General features: G+C 59.3%; 1 protein-coding gene across 10 annotated transcripts in view; it reads left to right on the forward strand.

The window, feature by feature from the left end:
* Positions 1–310: 310 nt before the first annotated feature.
* DHX16 (DEAH-box helicase 16) overlaps positions 311–25,999 on the forward strand; it is a 31,360-nt gene continuing 5,671 nt past the window's right edge. Inside the window, exons 1-16 of one of the 10 annotated variants that reach the window (XM_077191218.1) lie at positions 311–584; positions 1,000–1,238; positions 2,151–2,295; positions 3,289–3,345; positions 5,387–5,641; positions 8,567–8,791; positions 13,046–13,234; positions 13,778–13,888; positions 14,615–14,730; positions 17,286–17,496; positions 18,496–18,594; positions 19,197–19,349; positions 20,252–20,392; positions 21,991–22,153; positions 23,329–23,447; positions 25,604–25,671. In XM_077191218.1, the coding sequence (XP_077047333.1) occupies positions 375–584; positions 1,000–1,238; positions 2,151–2,295; positions 3,289–3,345; positions 5,387–5,641; positions 8,567–8,791; positions 13,046–13,234; positions 13,778–13,888; positions 14,615–14,730; positions 17,286–17,496; positions 18,496–18,594; positions 19,197–19,349; positions 20,252–20,392; positions 21,991–22,153; positions 23,329–23,447; positions 25,604–25,671 (2,501 nt within the window). In that variant the 5' untranslated portion in view covers positions 311–374. Of the gene's footprint in view, positions 585–999; positions 1,239–2,150; positions 2,296–3,288; positions 3,346–5,386; positions 5,642–6,677; positions 6,732–7,360; positions 7,376–8,566; positions 8,792–9,420; positions 9,490–9,590; positions 9,667–9,971; positions 10,053–10,160; positions 10,230–10,309; positions 10,386–13,045; positions 13,235–13,777; positions 13,889–14,614; positions 14,731–15,112; positions 15,183–17,285; positions 17,497–18,495; positions 18,595–19,196; positions 19,350–20,251; positions 20,393–21,990; positions 22,154–23,328; positions 23,448–25,603; positions 25,672–25,999 lie in introns of those variants that run through there. The other 9 variants (XM_077191217.1, XM_077191219.1, XM_077191221.1 and 6 more) reach the window with 9 other exon arrangements.

A 25,999-nucleotide genomic window follows, 5' to 3' on the forward strand; every position in this document is an offset into this window, starting at 1 on the left:
GGGGAAAAACACGGATTTAGGGAAAATAGCGACGAATTCCCGGGGGAGAGACGGGATTGATGGATTTTGGGGGTGAAAATGGGGAATTTGGGGATAAAACTGAGGATTTTGGAGATAAAAATCGGAATTTCGGTCCCAGTATCCCAAATGCCGAATTTAGGTTGTGCTTCTCACCGCGGCGTTACGGTAAAGCCGCCATCGCTCTCGCGATATTACGGTAACGCCGCTAGTGGGCGCGGCCTCGCTCTGATTGGCCGAACCCGCCCGCCGCGGGCTACCCTTGCGCTGATTGGCCGAGTCTTTCCCGCGCTGTGCGCTGATTGGACAGCTCCGTGAGGGAGGAGGAGAAGGAGGAGGAAGACGCAGCAGCGGCCATGGCGGCCACGGCGGCCCTGGAGCGCTGGGTGTCCGGGCAGCTGCAGGAGCTGCTGGGCCTCAGCGCCCGCCATGTCCCCGCCTTCCTGGTGGCGCTGGCGCGGCGCAGCCGGAGCCTGGAGGAGCTGCTGGAGCGGCTGCGCGAGACCGAGGCCCTGCGCGTGGAGGAGCCGCGCGTGCGCGAGTTCGCGCGGCAGCTGTGGGACAAGGTGGGCGGGAACCCGTGAGGGGAGAGGGGGAAGGGGGCGGGGCTTCTCGGGGAGGCGCGAGAATGGGAGTGGGCGGGGCTTGTCTGAGGGGAGGCGGTTTTGTATGGAGATGGAGGCGTGGCCTAAGGGAGTGGGCGTGGTTTGAACGCGGCCTATTTAGTGCTGGGGGCGTGGCCAATGGAGAATGGGAGAAGCCTAAAGACAAGGTGTGGTCAGAAGTGGGCGTGGTTTAACCAACTTTGAGGATGACATCACGACCAGTGGGCGTGGCTGCCACACAGAGCAACCAATCAGGCTGAGCTCTGGCTTGCAAATGGGCGTGGACATTTCTAGGTGTGGCCAAGTGGGTGTGGCCATATTGGGTGTGGTTCAGTGGGCGTATCCATGGGCGTGTCCTGACCCCGCCCACCCGCAGGTGCCCCGTGAAGCCCCCCGGGAGCCCCCCGGCCGCGCGGCCGAGCGGGCGGCGCTGGAGCTGCAGCGCCAGAACCGCGGCTACCGATTGGTGGAGAGCGACGAGGAGGAGGCGGGGCCGGGCCCCGCCCACCCCGACCACGCCCAGAACGAGCCACGCCCCCGGCGGCGACACCTGAGGCGACGTCACCGCTCCGAGTCCCCCCCTGAGACCCCCCCGGCCGCGCCCGAGCCCCCACCGTGAGTGCAGGGGGGGATTTTGGGGTGAAATCCCCACATTTTGGGGTCACCCCAATTCTGGGGGGGCTTCCCTTCCCCTTGGGGCTCCCCCCGATCCTTTGGGTGCTGCAATTTTGGGATTTCCCCTCTCAGAACCCTCCCAAAAAAAACCCTCAAATCCCACAAATTTCGCCTTTTTTTGTGCTCATGGGGGGATTTTGGGGGTCCCAGGTGGGGCTTGGGATCCCAGGTGGGATTTTGGAGTTCCCAAGTGGGGATTTTGGGGTTCCCAAGTGGGGTTTTGAGGTTTCCAGGTGGGGATTTTTGATGTCCTGAGTTGGATTTTTGGAGTTCCCAGGTGGGATTTTGAGTTCCTGAGTGGATTTTGGGTCTCTCAAGTTGATTTTTGGGGTTCCCAGGTGGGGTTTGGAATCCCAGGTGGGATTTTGGGTGTCCCAAGTTGGATTTTTGGGATCCCAGGTGGGGTTTTTGGGGTTCCTGAGTGCATTTTGTGTCTCCCAAGTTGATTTTTGCCATTTCCCGGGTGGGATTTTGGGTGTCCCGAGTTGGATTTTTGGGGTTCCCAGTTGGGATTTTGGGTCTCCCAAGTTGATTTTTGGGGGTCCCAGGTGGGATTTTGGGTGTCCTGAGTTGGATTTTTGGGGTTCCTGAGTGGATTTTGTGTCTCCCAAGTTGATTTTTGGGGTTCCCAAGTGGGATTTTGGGGTTCCTGAGTGGATTTTGTGTCTCCCAAGTTGATTTTTGGGGGTCCCAGATGGAATTTTGGGTGTCCCGAGTTGGGATTTTTGGGGTTCCCGAGTTGATTTTGGGGTGGGATTTTCACCCTTCCTTTGCCTCCCGGCTCCCATCTCCCCCTCCCCTCTCCCCGGGGGTGTTTTTGGGGTCCCCCCGCCCATTCCCGGCCTCCCCAAGGGCCCCCGAGGAGCCGGAGGAGGAGTGGGAGGCGTCGGAGCGGGAGCGGCTGCGGGACCTGCGCGAGCGCGACGCCTTCGCCGAGCGCCTGCGGCGGCGGGACCGGGACCGGGACAGGGACAGGGGCGCTCGGGGGGACCCCAAGGTGGGGCCTGGAGGGGTCCCAGGGGGGTTTGGGGGGAGTCTGGGGGACCCCAAGGTGGGGGTTTGGGGGGGTTTGGGGGGGTTTGGGGGCTCCTGGGGGGGGTTTGAGGGGGGTTTGGGGGGGCTGGGGGGACCCCAAGGTGGGGCCTGGGGGGGTTTGGGGGGGACTGGGGGGAGTTTGGGGGTCCCAGGGGGGTTTGGAGGGTCCTTGGGGGGATTTGAGGGGGGTTTGGGGGGCACGGGGGAACCCCAAGGTGGGGCCTGGGGGGTCTCAGGGGGGTTTGAGGGGGATTTGGGGGGTCCCAGGGGGGTTTGGGGGGGGTTTGGAGGGTTCTTGGGGGGATTTGAGGGGGGTTTGGGGGGCTGGGGAGACCCCAAGGTGGGGCCTGGGGGGGTCCTGGGGGGGTTTCGGGGGCTGGGACGGGATGGGGGGACCCCAAGGTGGGGCCTGGGGGGGTCCCAGGGGGGTTTGGGGGGTCCCAGGGGGGTTTGGGAGGCTGGGGAGACCCCAAGGTGGGGCTTGGGTGGGGCTATGGGGCATTTGGGGGCCTGGGGGGACCCCAAGGTGGGGCCTGGGGGGTCTCAGGGGGGTTTGAGGGGGATTTGGGGGGTCCCAGGGGGGTTTGAAGGAAGTTTGGGGGCTCCGTGTGGGATTTGAGGGGGCTTTGAAGGGGCTGGGGGGTCCTGGGGTGACTCCAAGGTGGGCCTGGGGGGATTTGGGGGGTCCTTGAGGGGATTTGGGGGGTCCTGGGGGGCTGGGGATGCTCGGGGGGACTCCAGGGTGGGGTTTGGGGGTGTTTTGGAGGGTCCTGGGGGGTTTGGGGGGGTTTGAGGGGAGTTTGGGGGCTCCGTGTGGGGTTTGAGGGGGGTTTGAGGGAAGTTTGGGGGGTCCTGGGGGGGTTTGGGGGGTCCTTGGGGGGCATTTGTTGAGTTCTGGTGGAGTTTGGGGCATTCTCAATGGGATCGGGGCCCTCACCCCCTTTGCCTTGCCCAGGCCTACGAGGAGGCCCAGAAACGCCTGAAAATGGCAGAGGAGGAGCAGAGAGCCCTGGTGAGAGACAGGAGGGGAGGAACCCCCAAATGCCCAGTTCCCCTTTTCCTCCACATTTTCCCTATTTCCCCAAATCCCAGAGCACCCGCCCATTTCACCCCATTTGAATGCCATTTTTTCCCATATTTTCACCATTTTTTCTCATTTTAATCCCATCTTTTCCCCATTTTTTGCCCCCAGATCCCCGAGCTGCGCAAGCGCTCCCGCCGCGAGTACCTGCCCATTGCACCCCATTTCACCCCATTTTAATGCCACTTTTTCCCATTTTTCACCATTTTACCCCATTTTAATCCCATTTTTCCACCATTTCACCCAATTTTACCCCATTTTTTCACCATTTTTTCACCATTTTTTCCCCCATTTCCCCTCAGATCCCCGAGCTGCGCAAGTGCTCCCGCCGCGAGTACCTGCCCATTTCACCCCATTTTAATCCAATTTTTCCACCATTTCACCCAATTTTTTCCCATTTTAATGCCATTTTTCCCCATTTTTCCCCCATTTTTTCCCCCATTTTTTCCCCCATTTTTTTCCCCCAGATCCCTGAGCTGCGCAAGCGCTCCCGCCGCGAGTACCTGCCCATTGCACCCCATTTTACCCCATTTTTTCACCATGTCACCCCATTCTAATCCCATTTTTTCTCATTTTAATCCCATTTTTTCCCCATTTTACCCCATTTTTTCACCATTTACCCCATTTTTTTCCCCGTTTTTTCCCCAGATCCCCGAGCTGCGCAAGCGCTCCCGCCGCGAGTACCTGCCCATTGCACCCCATTTTAATGCCATTTTTTCACCATTTTACCCCATTTTAATGCCATTTCTTCCCATTTTTCTCATTTTTTCACCATTTCACCCCATTTTAATGTCATTTTTTTCCCATTTTTTCCCATTTTAATCCCATTTTTTCCCATTTTTTTCCAGTTCTTTCACCATTTCCCTCCCAGATCCCCGAGCTGCGCAAGCGCTTCCGCCGCGAGTACCTGCCCATTGCACCCCATTCTAATCCCATTTATTCACATTTTAATGCCATTTTTTCACCATTTCACCCCATTTTTTCACTGTTTCACCCAATTTTTTTCCCATTTTTTCCCCCATTTTTTGCCCCCAGATCCCCGAGCTGCGCAAGCGCTCCCGCCACAAGTACCTGCCCATTGCACCCCATTTTAATCCCATTTTTTCCCATTTTAATGCCATTTTTTCCCATTTTAATCCCATTTTAATGCCATTTTTTCCCCATTTCTCCCCAGATCCCCGAGCTGCTCAAGCGCTCCCGCCGCGAGTACCTGCCCATTGCACCCCATTTTAATCCCATTTTTTCCCATTTTTTTCCCATTTTTCCCCCATTTTTTGCCCCCAGATCCCCGAGCTGCGCAAGCGCTCCCGCCGCGAGTACCTGCCCATTGCACCCCATTTTAATCCCATTTTTTCCCATTTTAATCCCATTTTTTCACCATTTCACCCCATTTTAATCCCATTTTTTCTCATTTTAATGCCATTTTTTCCCCCCAGATCCCCGAGCTGCGCAAGCGCTCCCGCCGCGAGTACCTGCCCATTGCACCCCATTTTAATCCAATTTTTTCACCATTTCACCCCATTCTAATCCCATTTTTTCTCATTTTAATGCCATTTTTCCCCATTTTTTCCCCATTTCTCCCCCAGATCCCTGAGCTGCGCAAGCGCTCCTGCTGCGAGTACCTGCCCATTGCACCCCATTTTAATCCCATTTTAATCCCATTTTTTCACCATTTTACCCCATTTTAATGCCATTTTTCCCCATTTTTCCCCCATTTTTTGCCCCCAGATCCCCGAGCTGCGCAAGCGCTCCCGCCGCGAGTACCTGCCCATTTCACCCCCATTTTTTCCCATTTTAATGCCATTTTTTCCCCATTTCCCCCAGATCCCCGAGCTGCGCAAGCGCTCCCGCCGCGAGTACCTGCCCATTGCACCCCATTTTAATCCCATTTTTCCACTATTTTACCCCATTCTAATCCCAGTTTTTCGCCATTTCACCCCATTTTTTCCCATTTTAATCCCATTTCTCCCAGATCCCCGAGCTGCGCAAGCGCTCCCGCCGCGAGTACCTGGCCAAGCGGGAGCGGGAGAAGCTGGAGGAGCTGGAGCAGGAGATCCAGGACGAGGAGCTGCTCTTCGGGGAGGAGGCGCTGACGCTGCCCGAGCGCCGCGAGCTGAGCTACAAACGGCGCCTGAGGGACCTGGCCCAGGACTACAAACGGGCGGGGGCCAGGGAGCAGCTGGAGAGGAGCAGCCGCTACCACATCCCCGAGGAGACACGGGACAAGGTGGGGGGAACTAAAATCTGCACTGGAAAAACCCCAAATCAGCAGCTGAAAAATCCCGAAATTGGCACCTGAAAAATCCTGAAATTGGTACTTGAGAAATCCCAAAATTGGTACCTGAAATATCTGAGAAAACCTCAGAGTTGGAACCTGAAAAATCCCAAAATTGGCGCCTGAAAATCCCAAAATTGGCACTTGAAATGTCCTGAAATTGGCACCTGAAAAATCCCGAAATTGGCGCTTGGGGAGGGGCAGCCGCTACCACATCCCCGAGGAGACACGGGACAAGGTGGGGGAAACTAAAATCTGCACTGGAAAAACCCCAAAATCAGCAGCTGAAAAATCCCGAAATTGGCACCTGAAAAATCCTGAAATTGGTACCTGAGAAATCACAAAATTGGTACTTGAAATATCTGAGAAAACCTCAGAGTTGGAACCTGAAAAATCCCAAAATTGGCACCTGAAAAATCCCAAAATTGGCGCCTGAAAATCCCAAAATTGGTACTTGAAATATCCTGAAATTGTTATCTGAGAAACCCCCAAAGCTGGAATCTGAAAAATCCTGAAATGGGTACTTGGAAAGTTCCAGAATTGGCACCTGAAAAATCCCAAAATTGGGACCTGAAAAATCCTGAAATCTGCACCGGAAAACCCCCAAAATCAGCAGCTGAAATTCAGCTGGGAAATGCTGAAATCAGCACCTGAAAAATCCCGGAATTGGTACTTGAAAAATCCCAAAATTGGCACCTGAAAAATCCCAAAATTGGTACTTGAAATATCCTGAAATTGGCACCAGAAAAATCCCAAATTGGCACGCAGGAAATCCTAAAATTGGCACCTAAAAAACCCCAAAATTGGTACCTGAAAAATCCCAAAATTCACACCTGAAAAATCCTGAAATTGGCGCCTAAAAAACCCCAAAATTCACACCTGAAAAATCCCAAAATTGGCACCTAAAAAACCCCAAAATTCACACCTGAAAAATCCCGAAATTGGCACCTGAAAAATCCCAAAATTCACACCTGAAAAATCCCAAAATTGGTGCTTGGGGAGGGGCAGCCGCTACCACATCCCCGAGGAGACACGGGACAAGGTGGGGGGAAACTAAAATCTGCACTGGAAAAACCCCCAAAATCAGCAGCTGAAATTCAGCTGAAATGCTGAAATCGGCGCCTGAAAAATCCCGGAATTGGTATCTGAGAAATCCCAAAATTGGTACTTGAAATATCTGAGAAAACCTCAGAGTTGGAACCTGAAAAATCCCAAAATCGGCACCTGAAAAATCCCAGAATTGGTACTTGAAATATCCCAAAATTGGCACCTGAAAGATCCCAAAATTGGCACCTGAAAAATCCCAAAATTGGTACTTGAAATATCCTGAAATTGGAACCTGAAAAACCCCAAAATTCACACCTGAAAAATCCCGAAATTGGCACCTGAAAAATCCCAAAATTGGTACTTGAAATATCCTGAAATTGTTATCTGAGAAACCCCCAAAGCTGGAACCTGAAAAATCATGAAATTGGCACCTAAAAACCCCCAAAATTGGCGCCTAAAAAACCCCAAAATTGGCACCTGAAAAATCCCGAAATTGGCACCTAAAAAAACCCAAAATTCACACCTGAAAAATCCCAAAATTGGCACCTAAAAAACCCCAAAATTCACACCTGAAAAATCCCGAAATTGGCGCTTGGGGAGGGGCAGCCGCTACCACATCCCGAGGAGACACGGGACAAGGTGGGGGAAACTAAAATCTGCACTGGAAAAACCCCAAAATCAGCAGCTGAAAAATCCCGAAATTGGTACTTGAAAATCCCAAAATTGGCACCTGAAAAATCCCGAAATCTGCACCTGAAAACCCCAAAATCAGCAGCTGAAATTCAGCTGAAATGCTGAGATGGGCACCTGAAAAATCCCGGAATTGGTACTTGAGAAATCCTGAAATTGGTACCTGAAATATCTGAGAAAACCCCAGAGTTGGAACCTGAAAAATCCCAAAATTTGCACCTGAAAAATCCCAAAATTGGCACTTGAAATGTCCTGAAATTGGCACCTGAAAATCCCGAAATCAGCACCTGAAAAATCCCAAAATTGGTACTTGAAATATCTGAGAAAACCCCAGAGTTGGAACCTGAAAAATCCTCGAAATCGGCACCTGAAAAATCTCAAAATTTGTACCTGAGAAATCCCAAAATTGGTGCTTGAAAAATCCTGAAATCTGCACCTGAAAACCCCCAAAATCAGCAGCTGAAATTCAGCTGAAATCAGCACCTGAAAAATCCCAAAATCTGCACCGGAAAATCCCCTCACTGACCCCCAATCCCCCCAAGCCGCCCCCAAATCCCCCCTAAAACCTCTCCCCATGACCCCAAACCGCCCCAATTCCCCCCAAACCCCCCCCAATCCCCCCAAAACCTTTCCCCATAATCCTCAATTCCCCCCAGATTCCCCCAAATTCCCCCTAAAACCTCTCCCCATGATCCCAAACCCCCCCAAATTCCCCCCAAAACCTCTCCCCATGACCCCAAACCCCTTCCCACGATCCCAAACCTCTCCCCAGATCCCCATAAACCCCCCCAATCCCCTCGCTGACCCCCAATCCCCCCTAAACCTCTCCCCATGACCCCAAACCCCACCCCAAACCCCCATAAAACCACTCCCCATGACCCCAAACCCCCCCAGTCTCCCCCAAATCCCCTCCAATGCCCCCCAAAACCTCTCCCCACAATCCTTAACCCCCCCCAGATGCCCAAATCCCCCCCAATTCCCCCCAATCCCCCTCGCTGACCCCCAATCCACCCCCAAAACCTCTCCCCATGACCCCAAACCCCTCCCCATGATCCCAAACCTCTCCCCACGATCCCAAACCTCTCCCCATGACCCCAAACCCCCCCAATCCCCTCACTCTCTCCCAATCCCCCCCAACAGAAGATTCCAGAACGGGAGGAGGCGCAGGAGGAGGCGCTGGCGCCGCGGGACGAGCAGCGGCGCTGGGAGGAGCAGCTGCTGGGGGCGGCCGCGCTGCGCTTCGGGGCCAGGGACGCGCGCGGCAGGGACGGCAAGGACGGCAAGGAATACGAGCTGCTGCTGGAGGAGGAGGAGATGGTGCAGTTCATCAGTGCCGCTCAGTTAGAGGGCACTGACCCCCAAAAGGTGGGGTTTGGGGTCACCCAGGGGGTCCTGACAGGGTTTGGGGGGGATTTGGGGTGGTTTGGGATGGTTCAGGGGGGTTCAGGGGGGATCAGAGCTGCTGCTGGAGGAGGAGGAGATGGTGCAGTTCATCAGTGCCGCTCAGTTAGAGGGCACTGACCCCCAAAAGGTGGGGTTTGGGGTCACCCTGGGGGTTTGGGGGGGATGTGGGGGGGATTTGGGGGGGATTTGGGGTGGTTTGGAGGGGATTTGGGGGGATGTGGGGGGGATCAGAGCTGCTGCTGGAGGAGGAGGAGATGGTGCAGTTCATCAGTGCTGCTCAGCTCAAGGGGACTGACCCCCAAAAGGTGGGGTTTGGGGTCACCCAGGGGGTCCTGACAGAGTTTGAAGGGGATTTGGGGTGATTTGGGGGGGATTTGGGGTGGTTTGGGATGGTTCAGGGGGGTTTAGGGGGGATCAGAGCTGCTGCTGGAGGAGGAGGAGATGGTGCAGTTCATCAGTGCCGCTCAGTTAGAGGGCACTGACCCCCAAAAGGTGGGGTTTGGGGTCACCCTGGGGGTTTGGGGGGGATTTGGGGGGGATTTGGGGTGGTTTGGAGGGGATTTGGGGGGATCTGGGGGGGATCAGAGCTGCTGCTGGAGGAGGAGGAGATGGTGCAGTTCATCAGTGCCGCTCAGTTAGAGGGCACTGACCCCCAAAAGGTGGGGTTTGGGGTCACCCAGGGGGTTGGGGGGGGATTTGGGGTGGTTTGGGGGGGATTTGGGGCAGTTTGGAGGGGATTTGGGGGGATCTGGGGGGGATCAGAGCTGCTGCTGGAGGAGGAGGAGATGGTGCAGTTCATCAGTGCTGCTCAGTTAGAGGGCACTGACCCCCAAAAGGTGGGGTTTGGGGTCACCCTGGGGGTCCTGAGTGGGTTTGGGGGGGATTTGGGGTGGTTTGGGGGGGATTTGGGGTCATAGGAAGGGGTTTGGGATGGCTGGGGAAGGACCAGGAGCTGCTGCTGGAGGAGGAGGAGATGGTGCAGTTCATCAGTGCCGCTCAGTTAGAGGGGACTGACCCCCAAAAGGTGGGGTTTGGGGTCACCCAGGGGGCTTGGGGGGGATTTGGGGTGGTTTGGGGGGGATTTGGGGTGGTTTGGGGGGGATTTGGGGTCATGGGAGGAGGTTTGGGATGGTTGGGGAGGGACTACGAGCTGCTGCTGGAGGAGGAGGAGATGGTGCAGTTCATCAGTGCCGCTCAGTTAGAGGGGACTGACCCCCAAAAGGTGGGGTTTGGGGTCACCCTGGGGGTTTGGGGGGGATTTAGGGTCATAGGAAGGGATTTGGGGGGGGATTTGGGGTGGTTCAGGGGGGTTTAGGGGGGATCAGAGCTGCTGCTGGAGGAGGAGGAGATGGTGCAGTTCATCAGTGCTGCTCAGTTAGAGGGGACTGACCCCCAAAAGGTGGGGTTTGGGGTCACCCAGGGGGTTGGGGGGGGATTTGGGGTGGTTTGGAGGGGATTTGGGGGGATCTGGGGGGGATCAGAGCTGCTGCTGGAGGAGGAGGAGATGGTGCAGTTCATCAGTGCTGCTCAGCTCGAGGGGACTGACCCCCAAAAGGTGGGGTTTGGGGTCACCCTGAGGGCCCTGAGTGGGTTTGGGGTCACCCAGGGGGCTTGGGGGGGATTTGGGGTCATAGGAAGGGGTTTGGGGGGATTTGGGGTGAATTTGGTGACACTGAGGGTGACCCCAGGATGTCCCCGAGGCCGAGCGCCACCAGCAGTGGGTGGTTACTGGTGGGAGCAGGGTGAATTTGGGGTGAATTTGGGGTGAATTTGGGGTGAATTTGGTGACACTGAGGGTGACCCTGGGGTGTCCCTGGTGTCCACAGGATGTCCCCAAGGCCGTCCCCGAGGCCGAGCGCCGCCGGCAGTGGGTGGTTATTGGTGATTTTGGGGTGATTTTGGGGTGAATTTGGTGACACTGAGGGTGACCCTGGTGTCCCCAGGATGTCCCCGAGGCCGAGCACCGCCGGCAGGGGGTGGTTACTGGTGGGAGCGGGGTGAATTTGGGGTGAATTCAGTGACACTGAGGGTGACCCCAATGACCCCGCGGTGTCCCCGGTGTCCCCAGGATGTCCCCGAGGCCGTCCCCGAGGCCGAGCGCCGCCGGCAGTGGGGACAGGGGGTGGTTACCGGTGAATTTGGGGGTAATTTGGGGTGAATTTGGTGTCCCCAGGATGTCCCCGAGGCCGTCCCTGAGGCCGAGCGCCGCCGGCAGTGGGTGGAACCGGGGTGATTTTGGGGTGAATTTGGTGACACTGAGGGTGACCCCAATGACCCTGGGCTGTCCCCAGGATGTCCCCGAGGCCGTCCCTGAGGCCGAGCGCCGCCGGCAGTGGGGACAGTGGGTGGTTATTGGTGATTTTGGGGTGAATTTGGTGACCCTGGGGTGTCCCCGGTGTCCCCAGGATGTCCCCGAGGCCGTCCCCGAGGCCGAGCGCCGCCGGCAGTGGGTGGAACCGGGGTGAATTTGGGGTGAATTTGGGGTGAATTTGGGGTGAATTTGGGGTGGATTTGGTGACACTGAGGGTGACCCCGGTGTCCCCAGGATGTCCCCGAGGCCGTCCCCGAGGCCGACCGCCGCTGGCAGTGGGTGGTTATTGGTGATTTTGGGGTGAATTTGGTGACCCTGAGGGTGACCCCAATGACCCCAATGACCCTGGGCTGTCCCCAGGATGTCCCCGAGGCCATCCCCGAGGCCGAGCGCCGCCGGCAGTGGGGACAGTGGGTGGTTACCGGTGATTTTGGGGTGATTTTGGGGTGAATTTGGTGTCCCCAGGATGTCCCCGAGGCCGTCCCCGAGGCCGAGCGCCACCAGCACGGGGTGGTTACCGGTGATTTTGGGGTGAATTTGGGGTGAATTTGGTGACACTGAGGGTGACCCCAATGACACCGAGGTGTCCCCAGGATGTCCCCGAGGCCGTCCCCGAGGCCGAGCGCCGCCGGCAGTGAGTGGAACCGGGGTGAATTTGGGGTGAATTTGGTGACCCCAGGATGTCCCCGAGGCCGTCCCCGAGGCCGAGCGCCGCCGGCAGGGGGTGGTTACCGGTGATTTTGGGGTGAATTCGGGGTGGATTTGGTGACACTGAGGGTGACCCCAATGACCCTGGGCTGTCCCCAGGATGTCCCCGAGGCCATCCCCGAGGCCGAGCGCCGCCGGCAGTGGGTGGTTATTGGTGATTTTGGGGTGAATTTGGGGTGAATTTGGTGACACTGAGGGTGACCCCAATGACCCCAAGGTGTCCCCGGTGTCCCAGGATGTCCCCGAGGCCAAGCACCACCAGCAGTGGGTGGTTCCTGGTGAATTTGGGGTGAATTTGGGATGGATTTGGTGACCCCAATGACCCTGGGCTGTCCCCAGGATGTCCCCGAGGCCGTCCCCGAGGCCGAGCGCCGCCGGCAGTGGGTGGTTATTGGTGATTTTGGGGTGAATTTGGTGACACTGAGGGTGACCCTGGGGTGTCCCCGGTGTCCCCAGGATGTCCCCGAGGCCGAGCGCCACTGGCACTGGGTGGAACCGGGGTGAATTTGGGGTGGATTTGGTGACACTGAGGGTGACCCCAATGACCTTGGGCTGTCCCCAGGATGTCCCCGAGGCCGAGCGCTGCCGGCAGTGGGTGGTTACCGGTGATTTTGGGGTGAATTTGGGGTGAATTTGGTGACACTGAGGGTGACCCCAATGACCCCGAGGTGACCCTGGTGTCCCCAGGATGTCCCCGAGGCCATCCCCGAGGCCGAGCGCTGCCAGCAGTGGGTGGAACCGGGGTGAATTTGGGGTGAATTTGGTGACCCCAGGATGTCCCCGAGGCTGTCCCCGAGGCCGAGCGCCGCCGGCAGTGGGTGGTTACTGGTGATTTTGGGGTGGATTTGGTGACACTGAGGGTGACCCCAATGACCCTGGGCTGTCCCCAGGATGTCCCCGAGGCCGTCCCCGAGGCCGAGCGCCGCCGGCAGTGGGTGGAACCGGGGTGAATTTGGGGTGAATTTGGTGTCCCCAGGATGTCCCCGAGGCCGTCCCCGAGGCCGAGCGCCGCCGGCAGTGGGGACAGTGGGTGGTTATTGGTGATTTTGGGGTGAATTTGGTGACACTGAGGGTAACCCTGGTGTCCCCAGGATGTCCCCGAGGCCGTCCCCGAGGCCGAGCGCCGCCGGCAGTGGGGACAGTGGGTGGTTACCGGTGATTTTGGGGTGATTTTGGGGTGAATTTGGTGTCCCCAGGATGTCCCCGAGGCCGTCCCCGAGGCCGAGCGCCGCCGGCAGTCGCTCCAGGACGGCCGCCGGGCCCTGCCCATCTTCCCCTTCCGGGACGAGCTGGTGGCGGCCGTGGCCCAGCACCAGGTGCTGGTGATCGAGGGCGAGACCGGCTCGGGGAAAACCACCCAGATCCCCCAGTACCTGCACGAGGAGGTGAACTGGGAGCACTGGGAGCACTGGGAGGGGATTGGGGGGGATTGGGAGGGATTGGGGGTGATTTAGGGGGAAATTGGGAGGGACTGGGGGAACTGGGAGGGACTGGGAGGGGATTGGGGGAAATTGGAAGGGACTGGGAGGGGATTGGGGGGAACTGGGAGGGACTGGGAGGGACTGGGAGAGGATTGAGAGGAACTGGGAGGGGATTGGGGGAAATTGGGAGGGACTGGGAGGGGATTTGGGGCAATTGGGAGGGACTGGGAGGGACTGGGAGGGGATTGGGGGAAATTGGGAGGGACTGGGGGGACTGGGGGCAATTGGGAGGGACTGGGAGGGGATTGGGGGACACTGGGAGGGACTGGGATTGAACTGGGAGGTGGTTGGGGACACTGGGAGTGATTTGAGAGGATTTGGGGTCCTGGGGGGATCCGGGGCCGCTCAGGTCTCGTTTTTGGGGTCAGTTCAGTTCCAGGGGGGTCCCTTGGGGTCGGGGGTCTCTGTGACCCCCCCTGACCCCCACATTGTCCCCGATGTCCCCAGGGCTACACGCGGGGGGGGCTGAAGATCGGCGTGACGCAGCCGCGACGCGTGGCAGCCATGAGCGTGGCAGCCAGGGTGGCCGTGGAGATGGGGACAAAGCTGGGCAACGAGGTGACAAAGGGGACAGCGGGGACACTGGGGGACATTGGGGACATTGGGGAGACTGGGTACATGGGGGACACTGGGGACATTGGGGACAATGGGGACATTGGGGGACATGGGGGGACATGGGGGACATTGGGGACACTGGGGACATGGGGGACATTGGGGGACACTGGGGACATTGAGGGACATGGGGGACATTGGGGGACATTGGGGACATGGAGGACACTGGGGACATTGGGGACAACGGGGACATTGGGGGACATTGGGGACATGGGGGGACACTGGGGACATTGGGGACAACGGGGGCAATGGGGACATGGGGGGACATTGGGGACACTGGGGACATTGGGGGACATTGGAGACATTGGGGACAATGGGGACATTGGGGAGACAACATGGGGGACATTGGGGGACACTGGGGACAAAGCTGGACAATGAGGTGACAACGAGGACACTGTGAGGACACTGTGAGGACACTGGGGACATGGGGGACATTGGGGGGACATTGAGGACAAAGGAGACACTGTGGGGACACTGGGGACACTGGGGACACATCCCTACCCCTACCCACACCGTCCCCACTTTGGGGACACGTCCTGCTCACTCTGGGGACACTTGGGGCACGTGAGTGACCTCAGGGGGGTGGCCTGAGTGACCCTGAGGGTGACAGCGACCCCGGGGAGGGGACAGCAGCCCCGGGGAGGTGACAGGGCCGTGTCCCTTGTCCCCAAGGTCGGGTACAGCATCCGCTTTGAGGACTGCACGTCGGAGCGCACGGTGCTCAAGTACATGACAGACGGGATGCTGCTGAGGGAGTTCCTGACAGAGCCAGACCTGGCCTCCTACAGGTGACACTGGGGACACTGGGGACACTGGGGACACCTGGGGACATTGGGGACATTGGGGACAGGGACAGCCAGGGGACATTGGGGACACCTGGGGATGCTGCTGAGGGAGTTCCTGACAGAGCCAGACCTGGCCTCCTACAGGTGACACCGGGGACACTGGGGACACTGGGGACACCTGGGGACATTAGGGACACTGGGGACATTGGGGACCCTGGGGGACATTGGGGACATTGGGGACGGGATGCTGCTGAGGGAGTTCCTGACAGAGCCAGACCTGGCCTCCTACAGGTGACACTGGGGACACTGGGGGGACATTGGGGACACTGGGGACGTTGGGGACACTGGGGACATTGGGGACACTGGGGACAGGGACAGCCAGGGGACACTGGGGACATTGGGGACGGGATGCTGCTGAGGGAGTTCCTGACAGAGCCAGACCTGGCCTCCTACAGGTGACACCGGGGACACCGGGGACACTGGGGACACTGGGGACACTGGGGACACTGGGGACACTGGGGACATTGGGGACACCTGGGGACAGGGACAGCCAGGGGACATTGGGGATGTGTCCTTCTTTGTGTCCCTGTCCCTGTGTCCCTGTCCCTGTGTCCATCCCTGTGTCCCCATGTCCATGTCCCCATGTCCATCCCCGTGTCCCTGTCCTTTTCCCCATGTCCATCTCTGTGTCCGTGTGTCCATCCCCATGTCCGTGTGTCCATCTCCGTGTCCGTGTGTCCGCAGCGTGATCATGGTGGACGAGGCCCACGAGCGCACCCTGCACACGGACGTGCTCCCTGTGTCCCTGTCCCCATGTCCATCCCTGTGTCCCTGTGTCCCTGTGTCCATCCCTGTGTCCCCATGTCCCCATGTCCATCTCCGTGTCCGTGTGTCCGCAGCGTGATCATGGTGGATGAGGCCCACGAGCGCACCCTGCACACGGACGTGCTCCATGTGTCCATCCCCATGTCCATCCCTGTGTCCCCATGTCCATCCCGGTGTCCATGTGTCCATCCCCGTGTCTGTGTGTCCATCTCCATGTCCCCATGTCCCCATGTCCATCCCGGTGTCCGTGTGTCCGCAGTGTGATCATGGTGGACGAGGCCCACGAGCGCACCCTGCACACGGACGTGCTCCCTGTGTCCCTGTGTCCCTGTGTCCCTGTGTCCATCCCCATGTCCCCATGTCCATCTCCGTGTCCGTGTGTCCCTGTGTCCATCCCTGTGTCCCCATGTCCATCTCCGTGTCCGTGTGTCCCTGTGTCCATCCCCATGTCCCCATGTCCATCTCCGTGTCCGTGTGTCCATCCCCATGTCCCCATGTCCATCTCCGTGTCCGTGTGTCCGCAGTGTGATCATGGTGGATGAGGCCCACGAGCGCACCCTGCACACGGACGTGCTCCATGTGTCCCTGTGTCCCTGTGTCCCTGTGTCCCTGTGTCCATCCCCATGTCCCCCATGTCCCCATGTCCCCGTGTCCATCCCAGTGTCCATGTGTCCTCAGTGTGATCATGGTGGACGAGGCCCACGAGCGCACCCTGCACACGGACGTGCTCCCTGTGTCCCTGTGTCCCCGTGTCCATCCCTATGTCCCCGTGTCCATCCCCATGTCCGTGTGTCCATCCCCGTGTCCCCGTGTCCATCCCGGTGTCCGTGTGTCCATCTCTGTGTCCGTGTGTCCGCAGTGTGATCATGGTGGACGAGGCCCACGAGCGCACCCTGCACACGGACGTGCTCCCTGTGTCCCTGTGTCCCTGTGTCCATCCCCATGTCCCCATGTCCCCGTGTCCCCATGTCCCCATGTCCATCCCGGTGTCCATGTGTCCATCCCGGTGTCCGTGTGTCCGCAGTGTGATCATGGTGGACGAGGCCCACGAGCGCACCCTGCACACGGACGTGCTCCCTGTGTCCCCATGTCCCCATGTCCCTGTGTCCATCCCCGTGTCCCCATGTCCATCCCCGTGTCCGTCTGTCCATCTCTGTGTCTGCAGTGTGATCATGGTGGACGAGGCCCACGAGCGCACCCTGCACACGGACGTGCTCCCTGTGTCCCTGTGTCCATCCCCATGTCCCCATGTCCATCTCCGTGTCCGTGTGTCCATCCCCATGTCCCCATGTCCATCTCCGTGTCCATGTGTCCTCAGTGTGATCATGGTGGACGAGGCCCACGAGCGCACCCTGCACACGGACGTGCTCCCTGTGTCCCTGTCCCCATGTCCCCATGTCCCCATGTCCCCATGTCCCCGTGTCCATCCCCGTGTCCATGTGTCGATCCCGGTGTCCCCATGTCCATCTCCGTGTCCGTGTGTCCTCAGTGTGATCATGGTGGACGAGGCCCACGAGCGCACCCTGCACACGGACGTGCTCCCTGTGTCCCTGTCCCCATGTCCCCATGTCCATCCCCATGTCCCCATGTCCATCTCCGTGTCCGTGTGTCCTCAGTGTGATCATGGTGGACGAGGCCCACGAGCGCACCCTGCACACGGACGTGCTCCCTGTGTCCCCATGTCCCCATGTCCCCATGTCCGTGTGTCCATCCCGGTGTCCGTGTGTCCGCAGCGTGATCATGGTGGACGAGGCCCACGAGCGCACCCTGCACACGGACGTGCTCTTCGGCCTCATCAAGGACATCGCTCGCTTCCGGCCGCAGCTCAAGGTCCTGGTGGCCTCGGCCACGCTGGACACCGAGCGCTTCTCGGCCTTCTTCGACCACGCGCCCGTGTTCCGCATCCCGGGGCGCCGCTTCCCCGTCGACATCTACTACACCAAGGTGACACTGGGGACATTGGGGACACTGGGGACAGACAGGGGACATTGGGGACACTGGGGACACTGGGGGCATTGGGGACATTGGGGGTGTTCAGGGCATTGGGGTCATCCCGGGGCGCCGCTTCCCCGTCGACATCTACTACACCAAGGTGACACTGGGGACACTGGGGACACTGGGGACAGACAGGGGACATTGGGGACATTGGGGCTGTTCAGGGCATTGGGGACACTGGGGGCATTGGGGGCATTAAGGACTTGGGGATGTTAATGGGGACATTAATGGGGACATTGGGGGTGTTCAGGGCATTGGGGACACTGGGGACATTGGGGACATCAGGGGACATTGGGGCTGTTCAGGGTGTTCAGGACACTGGGGACATTGGGGACACTGGGGGCATTGGGGTCATCCTGGGGCGCCGCTTCCCCGTGGACATCTACTACACCAAAGTGACATTGGGGACACTGGGGACACTGGGGACACCAGGAGACATTGGGTGTGCTCAGGGCATTGGGGACACTGGGGACATTGGGGGCATTGGGGGCATTAAGGACTTGGGGATGTTAATGGGGACATTAATGGGGACATTGGGGGTGTTCAGGGCATTGGGGACACTGGGGACATTGGGGACATCAGGGGACATTGGGGGTGCTCAGGGCATTGGGGACATTGGGGGTGTTCAGGGCATTGGGGACATTGGGGACATTGGGGGCATTAAGGACTTGGGGATGTTAATGGGGACATTAATGGGGACATTGGGGGTGTTCAGGGCACTGGGGACATTGATGGGGACATTTGGGGTGCTCGGGACATTGGGGACATTAATGGGGACACTGGGGGTGCTCAGGGGTACCAGGCTCTGTGGGCTCTTGACAGTGTTTGGGGACACAGGAGAAGGGGGGGATGGCTGGGGATCTCTGGGGACAGCTGGTGCTGGTGTCCCCATGTCCCCTGTGTCCCCAATGTCCCCAATGTCCCCTGCTGTCCCCAATGTCCCCGCAGGCGCCTGAGGCCGATTACCTGGAGGCCTGCGTGGTGTCGGTGCTGCAGATCCACGTCACCCAACCCCCGGGGGACATCCTGGTCTTCCTCACCGGGCAGGTCAGTGTCACCTCAGTGTCCCCTCAGTGTCACCTCAGTGTCACCTCAGTGTCCCCCTGCTGTCCCCATCCCTGCAGGTGTCCCTGTTCTCTGCTGTCCCCAACCCCAATTTCCTGCCGCCGGTCTTTGTCCCTCTGTGTCCCCAGTCTCCCAAATGTCCCCAATGTCCCTGATACCCCTGAGTGTCCCCAGTGTCCCCAATGTCCCCAGCGCTGTCCCCAATGTCCCCTGGGTGTCAGGAGGAGATCGAGGCCTGTGTGGAGCTGCTGCAGGAGCGCTGCTGGTGCAATGTCCCCAATGTCCCCAAATCTCCCAAATGTCCCCAATGTCCCTGATACCCCCAGTGTCCCCAATGTCCCTGATACCCCTGGGTGTCCCCAATGTCCCCAATGTCCCCTGGGTGTCAGGAGGAGATCGAGGCCTGCGTGGAGCTGCTGCAGGAGCGCTGCTGGTGCAATGTCCCCAATGTCCCCAATGTCCCTGATAACCCCAATGTCCCCAATCCCCTGGGTGTCCCTGATCCCCCTGATATCTCTGAGTGTCCCCAATGTCCCCAATGTCCCTGATACCCCTGGGTGTCCCCAATGTCCCCTGGGTGTCAGGAGGAGATCGAGGCCTGCGTGGAGCTGCTGCAGGAGCGCTGCCGCCGCCTGGGCTCGCGCCTGCCCGAGCTGCTGGTGCTGCCCATCTACGCCAACCTGCCCTCGGAGCTGCAGGCCCGCATCTTCCAGCCCACGCCCCCCGGCGCCAGGAAGGTGCGCTGGCCCTTTAAGGGAGGGGCGGGGCCTCGGGAAGGGGCGTGGTGTCATGGGAGAGGGGCGGGGTTTAAGGGAAATGGGGTGGGGTTTAAGGGGAAGGGGATGGGGTTTCATTTAGGGAGCCAGGAAGGTGCGTGGGCCCTTTAAGGGAGGGGCGGAGCTTCAGGAGGGGGCATGGTGTAATAGGAGAGGGGCGGGGTTTAAGGGAAATGGGTGGGGTTTCATTTACAGACCCAGGAATATGCGCTGGCCCTTTAAGAGAGAGGGTGGGACCTGGGGGGGGGTGTGGCTTCATGAAAGTGAGTGGGGCTTAATTGGGTGTGATCAGCAGAGGCGGGGCCTAAAGGGGGTGTGGTTTTCTTGGGTGTGGTCAGAATGGGTGGGGCTTGATTTGGGTTGGTCAAAATGGGTATGGCTCAATTGGGTGTGGTCAGAATGGGCGTGGTCTAAACAGGGTGTGGCTCAATTGGGTGTGGTCAGAATGGGGTGTGGCTTTGTTTTATGAGGTCAGAGTGGGTGTGGCTCAATTGGGTGTGGTCAGAAGGGGTGTGGTCTAAACAGGGTGTGGCTCAATTGGCTGCGGTCAGAATGGGCGTGGTCTAAACAGGGTGTGGCTCAATTGGGTGTGGTCAGAATGGGTGTGGTCTAAACAGGGTGTGGCTCAATTGGGTGTGGTCACAAGGGGTGTGGTCTAAACAGGGTGTGGCTCAGTTGGGTGTGGCCAAAATGGGCGGAGCCTAAAGGGCTGCGGCTTCCTTGGGCCTGGCCCGCCGCGTAGCCCGCGATTGGCTGGAGCTCCACGTGGGCGGGGCTTAACAGCCGCAGTGCTTTCCCTGGGGGCGTGGCCTGCGAGGGCGCGTCCCGGGCGTGTCCCAGCGCTGTCCCCTCACCTGGCACAGGTGGTGGTGGCCACCAACATCGCCGAGACCTCGGTGACCATCGACGGCATCGTCTACGTGCTGGACCCCGGCTTCTGCAAGCAGAAAAGCTACAGCGCCCGCACGGGCATGGAGTCCCTGGTGGTGACACCCTGCTCCAAGGTGCGTCACCTGGGTGTCACCTGTGTCACCTGAGTGTCACCTGTGTCACCTGTGTCACCTGTGTCTCACCTGTGTGTCACCTGTGTCACCTGTGACACCTTATTGTCATGTACTGTCATGTATTGTCATCTATTGTCACCTGTTGTGAGCCCCCCACACGGGCATGGAGTCCCTGGTGGTGACACCCTGCTCCAAGGTGCGTCACCTGTGTGTCACCTGGGTGTCACCTGTGTGTCACCTGTGTCACCTGTGTCACCTGTGTCACCTTATTGTCATGTATTGTCATGTATTGTCATCTATTGTCACCTGTTGTGAGCCCCCCACATGGGCATGGAGTCCCTGGTGGTGACACCGTGCTCCAAGGTGCGTCACCTGTGTCACCTGGGTGTCACCTGTGACACCTTATTGTCATGTACTGTCATCTATTGTCATCTATTGTCACCTGTTGTGAGCCCCCGCACGGGCATGGAGTCCCTGGTGGTGACACCGTGCTCCAAGGTGCGTCACCTGTGTGTCACCTGGGTGTCACCCGGGTGTCACCTGTGTGTCACCTGTGTGTCACCTGTGTCACCTGTGTGTCACCTGTGACACCTTATTGTCATGTACTGTCATGTACTGTCATGTATTGTCACCTGTTATGAGCCCCCGCACGGGCATGGAGTCCCTGGTGGTGACCCCTGCTCCAAGGTGGGTCACCTGGGTCACCTGTGTCACCTGGGTGTCACCTGTGTCACCTGGGTGTCACCCTATTGTTATGTACTGTCATGTACTGTCATGTATTGTCACCTGTTGTGAGCCCCCGCACAGGCATGGAGTCCCTGGTGGTGACACCCTGCTCCAAGGTGGGTCACCTGTGTGTCACCTGGGTGTCACCTGGGTGTCACCTGGGTGTCACCTGTGTCACCCTATTGTCATCTATTGTCACCCTATTGTCATCTATTGTCACCTGTTGTGAGCCCCCGCATGGGCATGGAGTCCCTGGTGGTGACACCCTGCTCCAAGGTGTGTCACCTGTGTCACCTGTGTCACCTGTGTCACCTGGGTGTGACCTTATTGTCATGTACTGTCATGTATTGTCATCTGTTGTCACCTGCTGTGAGCCCCCGCACGGGCATGGAGTCCCTGGTGGTGACCCCGTGCTCCAAGGTGTGTCACCTGTGTCACCTGGGTGTCACCTGGGTGTCACCTGTGTGACCTTATTGTCATCTATTGTCACCCTATTGTCATGTATTGTCACCTGCTGTGAGACCCCGCACGGGCATGGAGTCCCTGGTGGTGACCCCTGCTCCAAGGTGCGTCCCAGGTGTGTCCCAGGTGTATCCCAGGTGTGTCCCAGGTGTGTCCCAGGTGTCCCGGGTGTGTCCCAGGTGTGTCCCAGGTGTGTCCCAGGTGTGTCCCAGGTGTCCCGGGTGTGTCCCAGGTGTGTCCCAGGTGTGTCCCAGGTGTCCTGGGTGTGTCCCAGGTGTGTCCCAGGTGTCCTGGGTGTGTCCCGGGTGTGTCCCAGGTGTGTCCCGGGTGTGTCCCAGGTGTCCCAGGTGTGTCCCAGGTGTGTCCCAGGTGTGTCCCAGGTGTCACAGGTGTCCCTTTGGTGTCCCCAGGCCTCAGCCAATCAGCGCGCAGGCCGCGCCGGCCGCGTGGCTCCCGGGAAGTGCTTCCGGCTCTACACGGCCTGGGCCTTCCAGCACGAGCTGGAGGAGACGGCGGTGCCGGAGATCCAGAGAGCCGACCTGGGGGCACTGGTGCTGCTGCTCAAGAGCCTGGGTAGGGACTGGGAGGGACTGGGAGGGACTGGGACAGACTGGGAGGGACTGGGAATGGACTGGGAGGGACTGGGAGGGACTGGGAGGGACTGGGAATGGACTGGGAGGGACTGGGAATGGAGTTATGGGGACTGGGAAGGACTGGGAGGGAACTGGGATGGACTGGGACAGACCTGGGGGCACTGGTGCTGCTGCTCAAGAGCCTGGGTAGGGACTGGGAGCACTGGGAGGGACTGGGACGGACTGGGAGGGACTGGGAATGGACTGGGAGGCACTGGGAGGGACTGGGAATGGACTGGGACAGACTGGGAGGGACTGGGAATGGAGTTATGGGCACTGGGAGGGACTGGGACAGACTGGGAGGGACTGGGAGGGACTGGGAATGGACTGGGACGGACTGGGACAGACTGGGAGGGACTGGGAGGGGCTGGGAATGGAGATATGGGCACTGAGATGGACTGGGACGGACTGGGAATGGAACTGGGATGGACTGGGAGGGACTGGGACGGACCTGGGGGCACTGGTGCTGCTGCTCAAGAGCCTGGGTAGGGACTGGGAGCACTGGGAGGGACTGGGACAGACTGGGAGGGACTGGGAATGGAGATATGGGCACTGGGAGGGACTGGGAGGGACTGGGACAGACCTGGGAGGGACTGGGAATGGACCTGGGGGCACTGGTGCTGCTGCTCAAGAGCCTGGGAAGGACTGGGATGGACTGGGAGGGACTGGGAGGGACTGGGAGGGACTGGGCAGGGATTGGGGGGCACTGGGACGGACCGGGAGGGGCTGGGAATGGAGTTATGGGCACTGGGAGGGACTGGGAGTGGACTGGGAATGGAGTTATGGGCACTGGGATGGACCTGGGGACGCTGGTGCTGCTGCTCAAGAGCCTGGGCAGGGACTGGGACAGACTGGGATGGACTGGGAATGGACTGGGATGGACTGGGATCAAACTGGGATGGACTGGGATGGACTGGGACAGACTGGGATGGACTGGGATGGACTGGGAATGGAGTTACGGGCACTGGGAGGGACTGGGGACACCAGGGTGACACAGGGGGGGTTTGGGGACAGCCAGGTGACCCTGAGGTGACCCTGAGGTGACCCCGAGGTGACCCTGAGGTGACCCTGAGGTGACCCCGAGGTGACCCTGAGGTGACCCTGAGGTGACCCCAGGTATCAATGACCTGATCCACTTTGACTTCCTGGACCCTCCCCCCCACGAGACGCTGGTGCTGGCGCTGGAGCAGCTCTATGCCCTGGGGGCACTGAACCACCTGGGGGAGCTCACCACGGTACTGGGAATACTGGGATGGACTGGGAATACTGGGAATGGGGAATGAACCACCTGGGGGAGCTCACCACGGTACTGGGATGGACTGGGATGGACTGGGAGGGACTGGGATGGGAACTGGGAATGGGGAATGAACCGCCTGAACCACCTGGGCGAGCTCACCACGGTACTGGGAATACTGGGAGGGACTGGGAGAGGGACTGGGAATGGGGAATGAACCACCTGGGGGAGCTCACCACGGTACTGGGAGCACTGGGAATACTGGGAGGGACTGGGAATACTGGGAGAGGGATTGGGAATGGGGAATGAACCGCCTGAACCACCTGGGGGAGCTCACCACGGTACTGGGAATACTGGGAGGGACTGGGATGGACTGGGAGGGACTGGGATGGGGAACTGGGAATGAACCGCCTGAACCACCTGGGCGAGCTCACCACGGTACTGGGAGCACTGGGAATACTGGGATGGACTGGGAATACTGGGAGAGGGACTGGGAATGGGGAATGAACCGCCTGAACCACCTGAGGGAGCTCACCATGGTACTGGGACGGACTGGGAATACTGGGAGAGGGACTGGGAATACTGGGAGAGGGATTGGGAATGGGGAATGAACCGCCTGAACCACCTGGGCGAGCTCACCACGGTACTGGGATGGACTGGGAATACTGGGAATACTGGGAGAGGGACTGGGAATGGGGAATGAACCACCTGAACCACCTGGGGGAGCTCACCACAGTACTGGGATGGACTGGGAATACTGGGAATACTGGGAGAGGGACTGGGAATGGGGAATGAACCACCTGAACCACCTGGGTGAGCTCACCACGGTACTGGGAATACTGGGATGGACTGGGAGGGGAACTGGGAATGGGGAATGAACCGCCTGAACCACCTGGGGGAGCTCACCACGGTACTGGGAGGGACTGGGAATACTGGGAGGGACTGGGAATACTGGGACAGGGAACTGGGAATGGGGAATGAACCGCCTGAACCACCTGGGGGAACTCACCACGGTACTGGGAGCACTGGGAGGGACTGGGAATACTGGGGGAGGGATTGGGAATGGGGAATGAACCGCCTGAACCACCTGGGGGAACTCACCACGGTACTGGGACGGACTGGGATGGACTGGGAGGGACTGGGAATACTGGGAGAGGGATTGGGAATGGGGAATGAACCACCTGAACCACCTGGGGGAGCTCACCACGGTACTGGGACAGACTGGGAGGGACTGGGAGGGACTGGGAGTGGGGAATGAACCGCCTGAACCACCTGGGGGAACTCACCACGGTACTGGGAATACTGGGATGGACTGGGAGGGACTGGGACAGGGACTGGGAATGGGGAATGAACCACCTGAACCACCTGGGGGAGCTCACCACGGTACTGGGAGCACTGGGAGGGACTGGGATGGGAACTGGGAATGGGGAATGAACCGCCTGAACCACCTGGGGGAACTCACCACGGTACTGGGAGCACTGGGAGGGACTGGGAGGGGAACTGGGAGGGGAACTGGGAATGGGGAATGAACCACCTGGGCGAGCTCACCATGGTACTGGGAATACTGGGAATACTGGGATGGGAACTGGGAATGGGGAATGAACCACCCGAACCACCTGGGGGAGGTCACCACGGTACTGGGAATACTGGGAGGGACTGGGAGGGGAACTGGGAATGGGGAATGAACCGCCTGAACCACCTGGGGGAGCTCACCACGGTACTGGGAATACTGGGATGGACTGGGAGGGACTGGGAATACTGGGATGGGAACTGGGAATGGGGAATGAATCACCTGAACCACCTGGGGGAGCTCACCACGGTACTGGGATGGACTGGGATGGACTGGGAGGGGAACTGGGAATGGGGAATGAACCACCTGGGGGAGCTCACCACAGTACTGGGAGGGACTGGGATGGACTGGGAATACTGGGAGAGGGACTGGGAATACTGGGAGAGGGACTGGGAATGGGGAATGAACCACCTGGGGGAAATAACCACGGTACTGGGAGGGACTGGGATGGACTGGGATGAACTGGGAGCACTGGGATGGACTGGGAGCACTGGGACACACTGGGAGTGTCCCCGGGGGTCTCCCTGGTGGTCACTCTGTCCATCTGTCCCCTCTGTCCCCTCTGTCCCCCTGTCTGTCTGTCCCAGCTGGGCCGGCGCATGGCGGAGCTGCCGGTGGAGCCCATGTTGGCCAAGATGATCCTGGCGAGCGAGCAGTGAGTGACAGATGGGTCCCCAGAGTGTCCCCAAAGTGTCCCCAGTGTGTCCCATCTCCCCTCAGTGCTTCCCCAAAGTGTTCCCAGAGTGTCCCCAAAGTGTCCCCAGAGTGTCCCCAGTGTGTCCCATCTCCTCTGAGTGTCCCAAAAGTGTCCCCAGAGTGTCCCCAGAGTGTCCCCAGTGTGTCCCCAGAGTGTCCCCAGTGTGTCCCATCTCCTCTGAGTGTCCCCAAGGTGTCCCCAGAGTGTCCCCAGAGTGTCCCCAGTGTGTCCCTGGTGTGTCCCCAAAGTGTCCCTGGTGTGTCCCCAGAATGTCCCATCTCCTCTG

The sequence above is a fragment of the Agelaius phoeniceus genome, chromosome 27, assembly GCF_051311805.1.
Source record: "Agelaius phoeniceus isolate bAgePho1 chromosome 27, bAgePho1.hap1, whole genome shotgun sequence".
Taxonomy (NCBI): domain Eukaryota; kingdom Metazoa; phylum Chordata; class Aves; order Passeriformes; family Icteridae; genus Agelaius; species Agelaius phoeniceus.